The sequence below is a fragment of the Microcebus murinus genome, chromosome 17, assembly GCF_040939455.1.
Source record: "Microcebus murinus isolate Inina chromosome 17, M.murinus_Inina_mat1.0, whole genome shotgun sequence".
Lineage (NCBI taxonomy): Eukaryota > Metazoa > Chordata > Mammalia > Primates > Cheirogaleidae > Microcebus > Microcebus murinus.
The window spans coordinates 13,051,838-13,071,025 of record NC_134120.1 but is presented as its reverse complement, the minus strand read 5'-3'; the positions used below and the strand labels follow the sequence as shown (position 1 = coordinate 13,071,025).

The window sequence follows — 19,188 nt, the reverse complement described above, 5'->3', positions numbered from 1 at the left end:
TTTGATATAAATTTTAAAATCATTCTCTTGAGTTATATTAAAAATCCTTTGTCATTACACTGTATTTAGTAAGTAATTTAGAGAGGACTGACATTTTTACAATACTGAACAGTACTATTCAACATTTGTTTGTATAGTCTGTTATGTCCTTATGTAAAATTTGATAGTTTTCACCACAATACACATTTCTCAATATTTTATTCCTGGGTATTTTTTTTCTATTATGAGTAGTTTTTTTTTCCTATTACATACTCAACTTGATTTTTGTCAATGATTAGCATATCTAATTTTTGTTTCTTTTTTAAGATATGTTTTATCAAAGCAATATATACATACAATGACAATCAATAAGTCCCTACTCCACCTTTCTCATTTCTCAGTTAATCAAACTAGACCAAAAACTTTCACATGTGTTGATTTTTAAGTTATTCTGATAGTTACCTCCATTTTTTTAATATGCTTTTCTTACTATTTCTTGACCTAATGACCTTAGGCACTTTCTGTTGACTGCATGTCAACACTGGCTCTCCTTCTCATCAATATGGCTATATACCTCCTCTATTGGCTACCTTGGTTACTTTAACAATCTAATACCTAAACCTCTGACTCACTTGACGACAGATAGAATTCTCCATATTCTATTTTATATGGACAATAGCACCATTACCAGTCCATGTACATTTCTTTCCCTCTTTGCATTCCAACCTGTTAACTAACCATACTGTACATTGTCAAGGTTGGTAACATTTCCATTCTGTTCTGTAATCATAATTAATCCTTCTCTGCTTTGCCTATAGCTGACTCTAAAGCTGAAAACTACGATTTACATTATTATGACTATTTAAATACAGTTCACTGGGTAACAAAGTTTTGTGCTATGATTAGATTTTCCCATCTATTTCTTTAAAGCCTAGATCTGTGTGACAATGTTCAAATGAATTCCCTTTCTCACACTCTCAGCGACGCTTCAAATCATGCCACATCTTGAGGTTTTTTCATATTTGAAGCATGCTTTCTTGTAAATTTTGAAATGTTTCCTTTTCCCCTCAGCTTCTGATTGTCATTGCTTTTTTGATGAAGGATGAAGAAATGTATGCTTTCTATGTATGCCATCATGTTCTTAATTTCCTCTAGCTTCTTACTCAAACCCTCTATTACTTAAAATTCATTTCATTTAGCTGGAGGTCTGCTCACTTTCTATTCTAACTTGGAGGATTTGCCTGCCATTTGAACTATTTCTATACAATTTCTCTGTCTTTTAAGTTTTTAGCTGTATTTCTTTTCCTTATTGTTTTTAATGCATCCTGTATTCTTTCTCATTTTGTAAAGTTCGTGCTGGTTTAATTTTATGAATGTAAAAGTTTCTTACATATTTCTGAGAATTTTAATATTTTTAGGTTCTGTTCTGTTACTAAATTATATATTTCCTCATGAGTCAATTTCTCATTTTATCTTAGGCCTTTTTGGTCATATTGCAGGCTTTCAGCTAGTGGTGATTTTTAGCCAGATTGGTCTATAGGCAGGGCTGGTCACTCTTTTCCAGGTTAGGTGAGCCAGTGAGTGGGAATGAGGCATCCTGCCAGGCCCCAGGTGACACAAAGTTAGCTGTTGCTCTAAATATGTGCGTGCAGGCAGACACTGAACATCAAATTATGGAAAGTTTATGGTCAGTTAACGGGCCATGTAGAAGAAGGAAAGTAGTGTGTGCCTGAACCTTTGCTGAAGAGTCCTTCCCAGACCAGCCTTTCTAAAGTGACTGGGCTAAAGTAAAATAACCCTAATTTATTCTCACTTTCACAGTCTTCATACCAGGAATTGATAATGTATTTCTTTGTTTACTTGTTTATTTTGTATGGTTAGTCTGTACTGCTATACTGTAAATAAACTCTATGAATGCAAAGTCTTTGTCTATATTATTCAGTGCTATATTCACAATACACATAGTAGTCAATCAATAAATATTTCTTGAAAGAGGGATGAACATCTGCATATTCCTCAGATTGAATTCCACTAACAAGTCTCAACTCTACTATAATATAATAAAAAATTAGAATTAGCATAAGAGATATATCTGATATAATATCCTAATGATATATTTAGGGTAATTAATTTTATATGATGACTTATAAAATTCTGTTTTATTATACACCCATACATACATACATACACACACACACACACACACACATAAGCTCAGGCATACAACCATATTATTGAGAGGGCAATACAATATTTAAGCCTTTCTAGTTTATGAATATCACACCTGTGCTACATAAATTGTCTAAAATAATTCCAATGAAGGCCAAAGTGTGGTGGCTCATGCCTATAATCCCAGCATTTTGGGAGGCTGAAGTGAGAGAATCGCTTAAGCCCAAGAGTTTGAGACCAGCCTGGGCAACATAGTGAGATGCTGTCTCTACAAAAAATTTAAAAATTAGCTAGGCGTATGGTGGTGCACATGTGTAGTCCTAGCTACTTGGGAGGCTGAGGCAGAAGATTTGCTTGACCCCAGGTGTTCAAGGTTATAGTGAGCTATGATCTAGCCACTGTACTCCTGTATAGGAAACAAAGTGAGACTTTGCCTCTAAAATAAATAAATAAGTAAAATAATTCCAATGAAGTCATTAATCACATCCCTAAGACTCACAGATGAAACAATTTATATTTATTTTGGCCAGTAGCAAAATCCTTGCTAAATGAATGTGAACCTCAAAAGAGGCTGAGTACTGAGTACTACAAAAGAGGTTGCCCAAGCCTATATACATGGTCAGTATGTCATACACGGCAAAGCCAGGTCTGTGACTCAGATCTTCCCTTTCCTAACTCAAGGAAAACACTTCTTCCTGGGATCTGAGACAGCAAAATCTACTGCCCACCAAAGTTGGCTCTCTTCTTTGCCCACCCAGTAGGAGTCAATGTTTCCCAGAATTCTATCCTTGGCCTTTACTTGTCCCTTTCTTCATTCTCCCTAGAGGCTCTTATATGTGTAACAGTTTCTACCATCACCTGTATTCTGATGGCTCCAAAATTTTCATAACCAACACATATCTCCTGAGATCCAAGCCCCTATTTCTAATTAATTAATATCTTCATCCTTGTCTCTAAAATCAATTCTTCTTTCTATAAGCCATAATGGTACCAGCATTTTCTTAAGCAAACAAGCCAAGAGCCAGGGAGTCATAGTCTTCCTCTTCCTTACTGCCCCTTATACCCTTCTAGTCAACCAGCAAAGCCCTGTTGAATTCATCTCCTTAGTATTTCTCATATATCTCTCCATCTCTCCATCCCCTTTTCCAGCCATTCAAAGGCATCTTAGCATCTGGCTCATTATTTAACAAAAATAAAGAGATTTCAATTTGAGGTTTATACTAATGTATACAAAAAGACAAAGTTTATAAGTAAGCTAAATTATCCTATCAGCATCAACTCATAAATTCTTTCCTTCAAGTTAATAAAGAAATATAAGGGACTTACTTAAATGGTGTGAACAAAAATGATAAGGTAACTTCTTTTTTCTGAGTCATTTTTACCTGGGAACCAAGCATGAAAACACTCTATTATAAATGAGAAAAAAACTAATGAATTTCATTTTGAAATATAAATATCCATTAAAATAACTCTTCAAGGATGGTTAACTATAATACTTTGAAAATAAATGGAGTTTGGTTTATTATATTGTTTCATAAATATTTGAAGAAAAATTTAACATTTTCTAACTATCTAAATAAGCAGAGAATTAAATCTATCAATACTACAGAATAACATTACTGAAATATAATTAATACTACTTCCTTAACCAGTTGAAAACAAAGTAAGTCAAACAGCTTATTAACAGTGTTAAGAATAACAGAAAGTTTTAGTCAAAGGGTCATCTCTTTAAGCTAATCATCTAATAATGTACATGGAATGTCAAGAAATGTTACAATCTCTAATACTACTTCTGTGGGGCAAATTCCTATAGGTAACTTGATTGTAGTCTTTATAAGCATACATGGTAATCTTACATTAGGGACACTCCTCAAAGGCAATTCTATACCTTCAAACTGAGTCATGAAACCTACAGCCCAGAAATGTGAAATACTTGTCAAATACACAAAATTTAAAGATAATAAATTATAAAAAGCATTTATTAGAACACAAAATCAAATATTTTCACTTTATATATTCGATTTTACAATTGTAGTATTGTCATTTTTTTTCACCTTGAACTGTTCAAGAATCTGTACTGCATTCGTAAACACACTCTCTGCTTTGAAGAGATCAGTGTTGTTAAGATAATCCACAGGAAGGATTCCCTGCAAATAATAAAGACTGGCTTAGTGTTAGTATTAACAAAGCTCAGGCTATTCTTATAACACAAAACACACTTAAAAGGAATGCAATAAAGATAAGGCATAGGGACAAATAACTGAAATTGTTAAAGAAAAAATCTTTTTTAAAACCATAACTGAAAGATGTCCTATCATTTTTCTCACAAAGTAAATAAAGCAAAAAAGATGAATTGAATTCAATAAAATTAGCACTGACTGAGAGAGTACTATCTTCTAGGCAATGAACTAAGTGTTTCATATACAAAAAACAATCACTATAGTAAATCACAGCCACTATACTTAAAAAAAAAAGACATAAGACATATGAGAGTGTACTATACATAGTAAGAGTAAAGACTATTTTGTGAAACTTTTGTTTCAGTTATACACATACACACACACTTATGATTGTTGGGGTCATATTACTCAGCATTCTGAGTTAGATGGCATTTTTTTTTAAGTAAGTTTGACTTTGAAGAGTGAATAAGAGTGGCTGGTTAGAATAGTTTTTTTTGTTTGTTTGTTTTTTGGCATTTCAGGATCGAGGACCATTCTTAACAGCATTAACATTTTCTGTTGAGAAATCTTCGGTATTGAGAAATCTTCTGTTATTCTTAAAACTGTTAATAAGCTGTTTGACTTATTTTGTTTTCAAATGGTTAAGGAAGTAGTGTTAATTATATTTCAGTAATGTTATTCTGTATGATTGATAGATTTAATTCTCTGCTTGTTGAGATAGTTAGAAAATGTTAAATTTTTCTTCAAATATTTATGGTATTACATACTGAATATAACATAGTAGGCTTATAATCAAGGTAGACAAATAACCCAAGCTAGATGATCTGGAATTTGACTCTTGAGAGTCAAAAAACAAACACTAAACAGGTATAACTCTTCTCTACCCTAGTGTCAGTGCCCTGAGCAGAATGGCTCTGCCATGGGATCATGGTTGTGGTTCCTTCTTCTAAGTCTCCAGAGCTCTCTTGGTTCCTGGTCATTTCAAAGCGTGGTTTTCAAGCACCCCTTAGATTTAGTAAAGCACCAATATCTTTTCAATAATTTCCCATTAAATATACTTAGTTTCTGGGGCTTGTATCAAAAAGTTATCTATATACTGTTATCACTTATAACTAGACTACAAAGATATGAATCATATACAGGTTGTAAAATAAAAAATTTTAAAGAAAAGCTATTGGGCTTGTGCTCCATGTTATAGATTATAATACACACACAATTATGAGGTATTACATATTTAGAAATAAATATACAGGAATATATAGTTTTAAATGTAATCGAAGATTATATGGAAACATTAAAAAAGGGTAAATTTTACTATGCAATATTTTTTTAATACTGAGAGTTGATAATTTTATACCTTACCACTGAATTAAGGGGAAAGGGAACTCCAATAAGAGAAGCCATCAGTGGTGCAATATCAGCCTAAAAATAGAAAAAGTTCATTTCTAAGAAGTCTACAGATATCAACAATGAAATTAAATAATGTAACGCAACTATAATTTGGAATATAACCATAGTATTTGTTATAATCAATTATCTTCAAATATCTATTTAAGAAACACAAGATATTAATCATTAAAAATGTCATTTGCTACAGATGCAGGAACTTATGAAAAAATAAATTTTAAAAGAAAACATTAAGGAAAAAATTATTTATCCTAACAGCTAAGAACTTGACCATTTTAAGTAACAGGTTTTCACTCCATGCAAAGGATGCTTTAACTACACAGAAAATAAATATTGAAAGAAGATTTTAACTGGAGAAATGTATATATTAATTAAAGAAAGAAGAATCTATCAGAAGGAGATTTTGCCAGCCAGTGAAATCCAGGAAAGATATAAAACAGAGAAGAGACTCTTTAGTTAAAAGATTCCAAATACCACTTTGGATATCATCTCTTCAAGTCCAATTCCTTGGAAGAGTTGTTCATTCTTTCTGTCTTCATTTCCTCATCTTCCCATCATTCCTCTGCCTACTCTAACTTGTTTTGACCCTTTATCATTCCACAGACTCGTCTTCCTAAGAGAGCTAGGAATATCCACTTTTTTCTAAATATGATTGACCGTGTCCTTATAATTTTCAGTGATAAAGTGCTTGGAAATCAGAATGCCCAGTTTCAAATCCTTGCTTGCAATCTCTGAGATCTCAGCAGGTTATTCAACCTCTCCAATGCATCAATTCCCTTATCAGTTAAAAAAAAAAATATATATATATATATATATAAAGTTTCCCCCTCAGTTATGGCAGGATTAAATGAGATAAAACTTCTAAAGTACCTGCAATAATGGTAGCTGCAACTGTTGCTGTTACTGTTATTGTTATTATTAGACCCCTCAGCAACATGGCTTAGAACACTCCTTTCTTGGCCTTTGTTAACCCCCACACAGCTGAGTTTCTTCAATCTCACTGCCTGCTCCTTTCAGATACCTTCATTAGTCCCTAATTTAACGTGGAGGTTTTGTTGGGAGTCTCAGGCTCACTCAATCCTTCTCACTGTTACCATTTGTGCTGTCTGTACTAAGTACCATCCCCCAGAAAGCTGAAAATTTCTGGAGTCCTCCTAATCACCTTTTCCCTTTCCTCCAGAACCCATTGCTAGCCTCTAATCTCTTCTCCACGCTGCAGCCAATTCTTTCACAATAAACTGAATCGCATTACTCTCCAGGCTTCAAACACTTCAAGGGCTCCCCAAGCTTGGGATTAAGTCCACAAGGCCCATTAAGGCCCTGCAGGGTCTGTGCCTCCTTTATTCTGCCTCCCATCACCCTACAGTCTCTGTTGCGCTGTCCACCAGCTTTCTTCAGGACCCTTTAATACAAGCATGTTCCCTCTTACCAGAGCTCTGTGTACATGCTGCTCCCTCTGCAGGGAAAGCTCTCCTCCTACTGCCTTGGCCTGGTAATTCCTGTTTATTTTTCAATCTCAGCTTGATCCTCAACTTCTCAGGAAACTTGTGCTGACCACAGTCTACTAGATACATCAACTCTATGCTCTCATGTCTTCACGGGCCTCCTCTGTGGTACTTTTCACAGCTACAATACGACATTTATTTGTAAACTAGTTCAGTTAGTATCTGTTCTCGCCCTTAAAGTATAAGCTTCCCAGGGCAGGGATCCTGTCTGCTTGTACTCACCATTACATCACTTATACTTAATACAAAGTTTAAACACACTGCAGACATGTAACCGTGTTGGTGGAAAGAATGAATCAATAAAGAGATTCTTATCTGATGCAGATCTAAAGCAGGAGTATTAGCTGACAGACTCTGAGAATTCACAAAAAATAGCCAAATCTACATTCAGTTTCTGATTATGATCTGGTGTGACTATGGGCAAAAGTGAGACTTTAGACCTGGCTTTTCCAGCACCGTAAGGAATGTCAGCTCGTGTGGCGACCTGGAAGGCAGGAAACTCCTGCTACTTTGGAAGCCATATCCTAGTGATGCTACACACCTTCTACAAATGGGGAAGATGGCTATGAAAGTAACATATTTTTAACAATGATGATTCTGTGCTTCATATTTATAGACAATGCTACTAGTCTAACTTTATTAGGTTTGCCACACATTTTCCAGTACAGAAGGTTTTTAGCTGAGTAATTTATATTCTTGTTACTTTTTTCCCATTGCATTTGTAAGGATACTGATTAGAATTAAAGGTTAAATATGTGTTAATAAAGAAGAAACATTAACTGACATATTATTGGAGAGAAAACTACAATAGGAGCTTTATTAGATCTATGCTTAAAGTAAGCAATGCAACTACAAGAAGAAATCACAGAAATTTAACAGTCACACAAATTTCAATTTATATAACAAATAATTATCCAGTGTTGTTTTGAGGGAGTCTTCTTTTATTTTCACTTGTTTCTTTGTTTTGTTTTGGTTTTTATTTTCCCACAAGAGAAATTAGTTGGGCTGAAGTATTTGCCCTAAAAGTATTCCCTTTAGTAATTGAAATATTTTGAAAAAGACTTTGTCAATATCATTAACATACCTATTTTTTCATATTTTTTGTCTAAACTTCTTATAGGAGATGACATTAAATTTGAATGTGATTAAATTGAAACAGACCTGATTGACATCTCGCCTTTTCCAGTTCTCCAATCTCCATTCTGAAAAACACAATCAGCCATGAGACCTGGTGTTAAGATTTTTAAAAAAAATATCATTTGATTTTTAGGAGTCATCAATACTTAATGGAAAACATAAGTAAGGGAAACATCTATTTTAAGCCAAGTATTAATAAAAAGGATGCTTAAAAAAGTAGAGGTATATCTTTTTAAAAAAAGAGTTAAAAAAATAACTGAAAAGTAAATATCTGGTGTTTTATGTGATGATTTATTAAGCTTTTTTAAATGCTTTAATAAGCTAATAAGGTTTAAAAATATGTTTCTGCTTCTACTAGTCAGCCACCAAAAATTCACACTAATCACCTGTATGAGGAAAAAATGCACACCCCCATCTCTATAACTTATGATATTTAATTTTCATATAGGAAAAAATATATTCCTTCTGTGACAATTCTTAAAGTCACATGATTCTTGGATGTGAGGGCGACCTGGCTGTAACATCTGTCTCCCATTGTTCGCCAGGGTAGATTCAGCTGATCTGGCTGGCTAGGCGGTGTCCCCTTTCTCCCTTACTGCTCCATGTGAGTCCCTCCCGAAGCTGTGTGCTGGGTGGAAGAGGATGACCTTCCCAGATAGAGGAGGACCATTCTTCAGTCAAAGGTATACGAGTAGCTGCACTCCCCTGCTAGAACCAACAAACAAGCCTCAACTCATGTGATTCTAAAACATAATTCACTGGGAAATCAAATACTAAAATAAAGGTAAATCTCCTAAATACAAACACACTATTCACCCATACTATTCATACTATTCTATTTAGACCCAGTCCAATCCATTTATCACAGAGCAGACAGAAAGGTAGCTGCTACAACAAACTGGAATCTTGGCAGTGCTCTACTTCACACGCTTTAGTGATATAGCAATGCACTCATAACTCACTTCATGTCCCCTACCCATGGCCTTTCATGTCTCAACTGATCTACCTCCTGCTTACCCCTCCAGACTCCCCACTCACTGTACTCTCCTAGCCGACAGTGCTCCAGCCACATCAGCTGCCTTCTGCACCTCAAACAAGCTAAGCTCTCTCCATTTTATGCCTCCACATTTGCTAATCTCTCTTGCCTAGAACACTCCCACCCTCACCTTCATATGAATGGTTCCCTCTTAGCCTTATTGTGAACCTACTATCAGCCCATTCTACAAAAAGTATCCTACTACACAAGGGAAAACTTCTGGGGTACTACAAATGTTTTATATGTGAATCTGAGTGGTGATTACATGGTGCCTATACACATGCAAAATTCATCAAGCTATACATTTAAGATTAATGCACTTTACCTACTTTACCAAATATCTCAATAAAAAATGTGAGGGGCAAGGAGGAAAGAAGCCCAGCCCTACTTCCTCTTATCTATTTATCACAGTACCCTAATTTCCTTCAGAGCAGTTAATAATCTATGAATTTTGTTTACAATTGTTTTAACTCTCTTACTAAAATACTAAGTTTTGTAAAGGCACGGACTATCCCAAAGATATATAGTAGATGAAAAAAGAGTCCTTTAGATTTGTTTCATTTTTATGCTTAAATAAATCTGGAAATATCATGACAGTGCACTGGCTGCATCATGTTGGCACTCTGTCAAATGCCTCCTCTGTAGGCCTGTGATTTGGAATGGTGCTCTCCACTGACAAACGCACCATTACTTAGAGAAGATATACTGTTGAGTAGATTACTCACCATGCCTTCCTGTCTTTATTAGGGCCCAGGGTAGATATAGCTTGGTATCACATCCAGCTTTTTATCTAATATCTTGTAGATAACTATGATTTTGTAACTAACAGCATGCTTTTTATTAATATTTGGGTTGGAAAATTGCGACCAAATTTATGATTTACCTCCAAGAAACTTTAGATTTCTTCTTATTTATTTAATCTACCTCACATTCAAATTAATCAATAAATTAATTTAATAAACAAAGATTGAAAATTTGATTTACCAAATGTTTGGAAAGTTCTAAATAGTGATTAGCAGTGGTATGCCTAGAAACGTACAACAAATAGCTCTGAGAGAGGAGAAAGAAAAAAACTAAACACCTTGGTTTGTAGTGTTTGTAGAGAAATAGCAATGGCACAAATATCAAAATGAGGAATTTAAAACTATAGTTTGAAAAGTGTTTTTTTTAATTAAACGTTGATTTTATTTTAAAATATCATCTGTATAAAAACAATAAAGATAAACATTTATACCTTTCAAAAATGCATCATCAAATTGTTGAGCTGACACTTTTTGAGGATACTTGATTCCAGCTCCCCAAGTGATCAAAGGAGTTAAAGTCTCTGAAGGATGACCAGCCCCATGGGAACCTATAAATCAGATACCAAGAGTAATAAGACAAGTAAAGAAGAACTTACAGCTAATTTTTTTAAAAAAATACTTTGTTTTAAAGAATTGATTTAAATATAGTTAATTCAAGCCGGCACATTCCCAAATGCTTATAACTTTTCATAACAATTATTTTAAACATATTCCCATAGTACAAGTCAGAGCAGCAACAACAAACAGGTAAAAAACAAAACAAAAAATCAAAATATCTGCTGAATAACCAGTTGAAAGAAGAAGAAAAATAGTAAGAAAAGATTGCTGCTGCCAGAGTAGCACCAAAGACAGAAAGAACAGGGACAGCTCCTTTGGTCAGTTATCACCCAAGCTTGGGGCATGCAGTGTAGGCTACGTCCATCCTGAAGAGGATGATAAAGTCTCTGAGTTTTCTTCCAGGCTACTCTGGCTGGTATAATCAAAAGAAGCCCTTTATAAAGTGGGAATGCAGCTCACTAGAATTCTACATTGTGGTGTGAGGACCCAAACTTCATTTTTGTCTTATTTTGTTCACTACTCGCACACTGTGTTTGTCTTGGAAATCTCATGGGGGAAGCATAGGCTTATCTAGAACAGAATTTCAGCAGTACTAAGTCCTTCATTAATGCAATCTTAACATCACCCCTTTGCCATCTCACACAGTTAATTCCATGTAGATAAATAATAGGTACTTTTTATTTTCTTCTCTACACTCATAGTTACTCACTTATAAATGAATATATATTCTTTTTATAGTTAGAAAAAAGATTCTTTATATAAGATCAGTTATTTTTTACACTAACATTTTAAGAATACAGTTATTATGTGCTAGACACTTTGCACACACTAAGGTATTTAATCCTCCCAAGATTATATTTGTAAGCTACATTTACCACTACTTTAATTGTAAGATGCATATCAATTAAAGACAGACTAACCCCAGTCTGTCATTCCATGGTCAGAGGTAAAGATAAATGTCGTTTTCCCATCATTTCCATAAAAATGTTTAAACATGGATACAATTTCCTTTACTCCATCATCAACTTTTTTAATATTGTCCTTATAGTCCCTGTTTATAAAGAAAAAAAACAAATTAAATTAATTTGGAGAAATCAAATTTATTCAACATGAACTCATTACATTCAATGTCAGTAACTCCTGAAATGCTTTTAGATTTCATATTTTCATATTTTTAAATCAGAGCTCTTAAAAAAAATCAGAGCTCTTTAGATTATTAAAAATATTTTTCTCCTTTTATTAAAGCAAAAGAACCTGAATTAGTTTTCAGAGATGTTTTAAAAGAAAGGTATTAATAATCAAGTACATTTTAATGAACACTTTTAAGATTTCAAATGAGATAATTATGACTTTCAAATTCGAGTCTCATAATGTACTCTATACTGCTCTGGCCACATTAATAGATAAGTATCACTGTTTCAAGTATACAATATTTTAATCCCTACTGTCTGAATATAAAACACAATAACAAAATATGATTTGAACAATAACAAAATATGAATATGATTTGAAATTATATTTAAGCTTTCCATACAGTTGAACAAAGTTGGTTTGGTATGAACATTCCATTAACTAAAACAGTGCATCAGGTTAAAGAAGGGGAATGTGAGGAATTCATTACTGGCAGCTAACCTTATTGGCTTTATGGTTACAGTTAGGGTAATCTAAACCAAATTCAAAATAAAGAATAAAAGTAAAATATAGTTTCTTCCTTTTTCTTATGGTCTGCAAAAATGAGAAAAATATTTGCTGTCATATAAGGAGTGCTACCATATTATAGTACACAAAACTTTATATAATTATTTGCTAGATACAACAGTGATTAGATGGAATACACAAGGAATAGCTAATTACATCTTTTTTGTGATATAAAAATTAATACCCTAAAATGCTTTTTATTAAAAGATTCAATGAAAATGCTACTAAAATATACAGACATTTTAGATAAAATACTTTTATCTGCTTTGATAAATGAAGAATATTGAATATATGTACAGGATAAATTTCACTTACACTAATGTGTACTCTAGCCACAGCACATGTGATTTTAACCACTAAATAATACTATATCTCATATAAGTGAGAGCTTATTGTATATTACAATAGCTATGTAAAATATTAGTTCTGTTGTTATAATTACAAATAAAACATTATAATACTTTAAAAGTTCAAACAGAATTGCTGCTTTCCTCAAAATATATCAAATTGAACAAAGAATTAAATTACCTTGATGATGGTCGATGAGCATGTCCATTTGTATCTAGTCCTAATAAATGTAAGAAAAAAACTATTTTCTCTTCATTTATTTTAGAAAACAAAGACTGGTTGTTTCTGGCAGCATGAAAGAAGTCCTATATGTAACAAATTATTTAAAGTATTTAGTTCACTTATTATTTAAAAAATAATACCGATAATAACATTTAACTAAATTTACATGTAACTATTAATACAAAATTATCTTATGTTGTTTAAATTTGCCCTAGAGACCTTCCAACACAGTCTTTGCTATCAGTTCAGACATCTGTGTTTAAATAATGAGTGAGCTATTTTCTTTGTTTTAATTAGGCCAAAAAAAGATTATACAAAGGGGATCTTGATTCCATAAAGATCTCATAACATTGTTCATCCTATAATTTAATTTAATAAAATATGGAAGATGGAAGAAATATTTTGGCAAGGGCCAAAAATAAAACAGTAATAATGGTAATAGTTTAAGAATGATTTATTATTTTTAAACATATTCAGAGTGAGACCACTTCTCATAGTCCTTTCTACTACCACTGTAGTTTAACCATAATCTCCCATTTAGAACATTGCAAATAGCCTCCTAATTACTTCCTTTACCCCAACTAGAATCTGTTCTTTACACTGTGTGACAGAAAAACATCTATTTAATAAAACATAGTTTAAAAAGTATTATATCAATTTCATAATGATAAACAGGATTCATAAATCTCTTCTAAGACAAATGATTCACCTTGTACCCACATAAACATGAACGTGTATGCAAGTACCTATGAAGAGTACTTTTAAATTATTTAAAACAAGTTCAACAAGCTATTCCAAAATATACCTCTGTTGTTTACATAAATGTCTCTAACTATAGTAGATGTTAGCTTTTAATAGCAAGAGATGTTTAACTTTTCCACAAAAGTCTAAAATATTTCAATATTTTTCAAATAATTCTTCATTATCATAAATGTTAAGAAAATACAAATTGTACCATTAGAGAAGCTAGCTCTTCAAGAATAGAAATCAATTGTTTAAAATAGCATCAAAAAAACTGAGCAACTGACTTGAGTTAAATTTAGAATTTATTCTATGACTGGTAAAAAATATTCTGCTACGTAAAAAGTGCTATTTCTTCATATACAGACATACAATCTGTGAAGCTATAAAATACTAATCTTGCAGAGATCAATATCTCTCTCATCGTTAGATTCTCATTTTTAAAAGATGATCTTCCAGATATAAGAGGTAAAATATACTCCTAGTTTCTTTTCCTCTAATACTCAGTATACTTATGCCTACCAGCTCCCACTTTTTCTCAGTCTCTTTGCTTTCAAACTACTCATTCATTTCTATACTCAACTAATATTTATTATATACCATGGGAGACTGCTAAATGCATTCTCCTCTTTTCCCTTAGCAAAAACCTTTGATTTTATGGGACATGCCAATACTCAAAACCTACACATCCAAAATAACCCATTGTTTCTTGCAGTTAGACGTGCCTTTATGGTTGTAACCAAAGAGCTTTAAGTAAAAACATTTCAATCAAAAAGTTATGTGGACCTAAGGCTCTTTGAAATAAATGTAATTCAGTAGGAGGAAAGGTCCTTTTTGATTCCTCATACTGTTGGCTTAAAACACTGAAATGACATCTGGAAATCTAGCATTATTTTGGATCATGAGATAACCATGAAAATAAAACTCATGCTCTGAGGTTAGAGGAAACCTTTAGGAGATTGGCTCTTAATGACACTGTAGAATCACGATAGTATTCATAACTGCACCAGTCCCTGGTTGTCTACTTCTGCCATTATCTTTACTAAGATAGAAATAAACTTTTAAGCCATATTTTTTTTCTATTACACAGAACTGAACTTAATCAAAGTTAATACACATATCTATGTACCAAACAATTCCTTGACAGGAGTTTAGAATTAACAATGTGAAAAAGTCAGTATCTCTGCCAACAGGAAGTATATAGGTTTGAAGGGGAATATGCCAATGCATCAACAATTATAGCACAGTATAATAAAGTATTAAGGAAATATAGAGGAGGGTTATTTAAGTCGAGCTGAAAGTAGGGTAAAGTAAAGCAAAGTCAAAGACCTAATGGAAGAGATGATGCATGAACTGCATTTTTAAAAAGTGAATAGATTCAACATGCATGAATCTTTGAGGATACTATACTAAGTGAGATAAGCCATTTGTAAAAAAGACAAATAATGTATGATTCCACTTAATCATGGTATGAGGTACCTAAAGTAGTCAAATGCATAGAAACAAAAAGTAGAATGGTGGTTGCCAAGGGTTGTGGGGAGGGAGAATGAGGAGTTATTGTTTAATGTATACAGCGTTTCAGTTTTACAAGTTGAAAAAGTTCTGGAGATTGGATGCACAACATTGTGAATATACTTAACAGTACTGAATTACAGATGCTCCTTGAATGCCGATGAGGTTATATCCTAATAACCCATTCTAAGTTATATCTTAGAATATAAGATATTCTATCTTATATTTTTGATATATCTTGATATTATCTTGAAAATCTCTTAAGTCAAAAATGGATTTAATACACCAACCTAATAATGACTATAACGTGTTTTTGCTTTTCTAATCTGCTTACCTAATTTTTCTTTAAAGGACAAAATTTTTTAAAACATTATCTACTTTGTCATTATAAATGTATTAATATAACATTTGAACAGCATTTTGCAACAGGCTTTCTCACATTTCACATAGTCTACTACAGCAAGAGACTGGTTCTACAGTCAACAAAACATCAGAATTTACCTAGGATGATTCACCAAACTAGAAATGGAATGTAGGTTTCCTGAATCCTAATCTAGGGCTACTTTTACTATCATAAACACAGAATTCTAAAAGATTATATTTTTAAAATTATTTTTTTTAAATTCCACTAATTGGTTATTCTAGACTACATAATTTCTTAAAATTCAGTCTTTTTAAAATAGTGGGCTACAATATAGAACTTTCAAGTTCATCCAAGCAGAAAAAACTTAAGGTACATTTACTAACACATTGGTTTCCAGTACTTCAGGTAAAAAAATATGTTTTGTACATTAACCACTCAATGGCACGTACCTTAACATTATCAAAAACCCAACTATCCAGTTTTGTTGCATCATGGGCACCAAAATCTTCTTTTTTCGCATCATAACTATGTGTATAAACATGGTCTCCACTAGCACCTGAAAAGGAAATTTGGAAAAAATAAAACTTTTTATAAATCTTTTTAAAACTATCACAAAATATAAGATTTAAAGATTAAAGATTTTTGTAAACAACCAGAATTTTTCACAAAGCACTATGTATTACGACAAAGAAGTGAAAAGTGGGAAGAATAATTAACATTTATTTATTTTATGTGACATGGACCATGCTAGATACTTTAATATATTCTATTGCTTTTTGTCCTCACAATAATAATCTTAATTTTATAGATACATTACATGTAAGTTTAATTAACTTGCCAAAGTCATAATCCTAATAAGCAATAAAATAAAAATAAGCAACAAAGTTTGTCTCCTTTTAAGGATTAAACTATTTTAAAAAATGTGTGTCTCTTAAGATGTTGTAATCTAAAACAGATGAATTCAGAAAGAGCAATCTCTAAATAAAAAATAATAAACAAATAAAATAGATGAAGATACATGATACATAAACCTTCCCAAAGTAACATGAAAATTAAAAATTATACTTCTCTTATTCATAGACTATATATTTTTCTCAATATAAAAAAATAAATATTGCTTATTGCCAAATAGTTTGAAGAGGTCAACAGATATATTAATCTTACACATTTGCAAGATTTTATTAAGAATTTAATCAACTTAGTGAATTCCTGCATTAGATAACCTCTTGCAGGTAATAAGGAAAAGATATAATGAAGTAATAACAATCCCTATAACATCAATTCAGCTCTGATCATTCTGTTCCACTGCTTAGCCATACTACATCTTCTCACATCCCAAATAAAAAGATCTGAGTGGGCTTGTTGGTTACTACGAGAAATGGAACATTCCTATTACACAGTCTCCAATTCAGGAATCAGTCCTATCCCATCAATTGCAGCCAGAAATAGGAAGGTTAGTTTGGCAAGCCATAGCAGCTTAATCTACTCGCACCACACCAGCCCCTCAGAAAGCCAAAGGGCTTTCCAAAGAAGGAAACATATAACAGAAAGCAGTTTGAGGTTTGGGGGCCTGCCCAGTATAATAATGTTCTATGAGCATTATATATAAAATTCTGAATATATATTTTGCTTTCTGAACACATAATAATCGTCAGTGGTTCTAATTATTATAATTATAGCCATGGCTAAGTATAACATTACAAAATGTTTCCATTAGTGAAATGATCAATCACTCTACATGAAATCTACCCAACTGATTTAAAAAATAATAATATATATAAATTCCTAATCAAGAGATGTCCTAATACTTGCAGAATCATGCACATAAACAAACACAACAAATTCAAATGCCACAATATATTAAATTTCATATATATTAAATGCCAAAATGCATAGCATAGTCACTATATTAAAATAAAAATTATAAATATAAATTTTAACATTTAAATATTCATCTAAATATCTACTAACTTCCTTAATAATCTATCAAAGTATAATGAAATAGACATCAACATCATTATTATAATGAAGTTATGTGATAAGCACTATCGTAAATGTTTCACATGAATTATCTAATTTAATTCTAAAGACAAAACTATGATATAGAATTATTATTACATTTTACAAAAAGGAAAACTGAAGCTCAGAGAGGTTATCTAACTTGCCCAGGATCATAAAGCTGTTAAGTGATAGAGCCATATACCATTTCATTGAATCAAAAATATTATCTAACTATATGATATGCCAATATTTCAAGTACGACTAAAGAAAAAACTGCCAATTAAGCTGATATGTCTATCCATTGTCATACACATCCCTATTTCAGATTTGTTAAAAAAGGTGAAAATATGTGTCTCAAAATCAATAAATATAATAAGTAGTACATAAAAAACTACCATATTGATTTATTATCTATTTACTGAATAAGGAAATATAATCAATGACTCTTACCTTTGGCAAACATAGGCAAGATATCTGGGCTCCCCCAACTCCATGTGTACTTGCTTTCGTTAAAAAGAGAATCGAATTCTACAGGATTTTCCTTCCATCCTTCAGGTTATTGAGAAAGAAAGCAAGCAATAACAATAATAGTATGTACATGGTGAAATAAGCCACTACAGAAGTATTCTTCAAATAATAACAATGATATTAGTCAGAAGATAAATGCAAAACTATTAATAGAGTTTATGTTACATGTATTATACCAATACGTTTTTAAAAACTAACAGTAGATATTTTACTTTTTACTAAAATGTAGAATCACATTTGAACTTTGAGAGTAACATCTAGGAAAACCATGGATCTATCCAACCACACTCCTTCAATAGCATGGGATGATGAAAGGCTAAAGCTTAATTCTAGAATCAATACTAGCATGTGTTCATGTGAGTAAAGCATGCTAAAACACTTGTCAAAAGTATCTCAAAACATACTTTTCACTTTGTGATATGATTCAGTAGTAAAGAAGCACTATCTATATAACAAATTTTTGATCTAATAAAATTGTCTAAATAGACAATACCTTTGGCAACTGCACTGACATCTTCATAAAACCCAGCTATCAGGGCTACATGACCTGGCCGAGATTCTGTTGGCACACGTGTATGAGATATTCCCCAGCTGCCTTCATGCATTATGATATTCCTAAAAGATATTTACGAGAAATAGTTAACACAGATTATGGTTAAATACTCTCGTAAGGCTTTAGAAAAGTAAGATTATTACAGAAGGAATCAAAACCAAAAAAGTAAGTCGAAACTTAACAAGAAAAGGAATCTTCTAAATCCTAGCTGAGCCCAGTATGAGCCCCCACCAGCTGAATGCAGTAGCATGAATGAGCCCAGGTGAGACCATCAAAGAAACACTTCACCCACTGCACAGAATCATGAGACAAAATAGACCACTGTTGTTTTAAGCCACAACATATTGAGATGGTTTGTTACATAGAGATAACTATATGTTACATAGTGATAACTGATATATATATATATAATATTAATGTTAAATTTTGTCAGGTGTGATGATAGTA

The 19,188-nt window shown here is 32.4% G+C and overlaps 1 protein-coding gene across 2 annotated transcripts in view; it reads right to left on the bottom strand.

The window, feature by feature from the left end:
- The window catches only part of PIGN (phosphatidylinositol glycan anchor biosynthesis class N), a 103,351-nt gene that overhangs the window by 67,005 nt on the left and 17,158 nt on the right, over positions 1–19,188 (bottom strand). Inside the window, exons 4-13 of one of the 2 annotated variants that reach the window (XM_012774488.3) lie at positions 18,682–18,803; positions 18,111–18,209; positions 16,109–16,215; positions 13,001–13,125; positions 11,695–11,825; positions 10,648–10,764; positions 8,402–8,442; positions 5,691–5,750; positions 4,203–4,295; positions 3,475–3,530 (exon numbers count right to left, since the gene is read on the bottom strand). In XM_012774488.3, coding sequence (XP_012629942.2) covers positions 3,475–3,530; positions 4,203–4,295; positions 5,691–5,750; positions 8,402–8,442; positions 10,648–10,764; positions 11,695–11,825; positions 13,001–13,125; positions 16,109–16,215; positions 18,111–18,209; positions 18,682–18,803 — 951 coding nt within the window. The remainder of the gene's footprint in view (positions 1–3,474; positions 3,531–4,202; positions 4,296–5,690; positions 5,751–8,401; positions 8,443–10,647; positions 10,765–11,694; positions 11,826–13,000; positions 13,126–16,108; positions 16,216–18,110; positions 18,210–18,681; positions 18,804–19,188) is intronic. The other variant, XM_075993821.1, reaches the window with a different exon arrangement.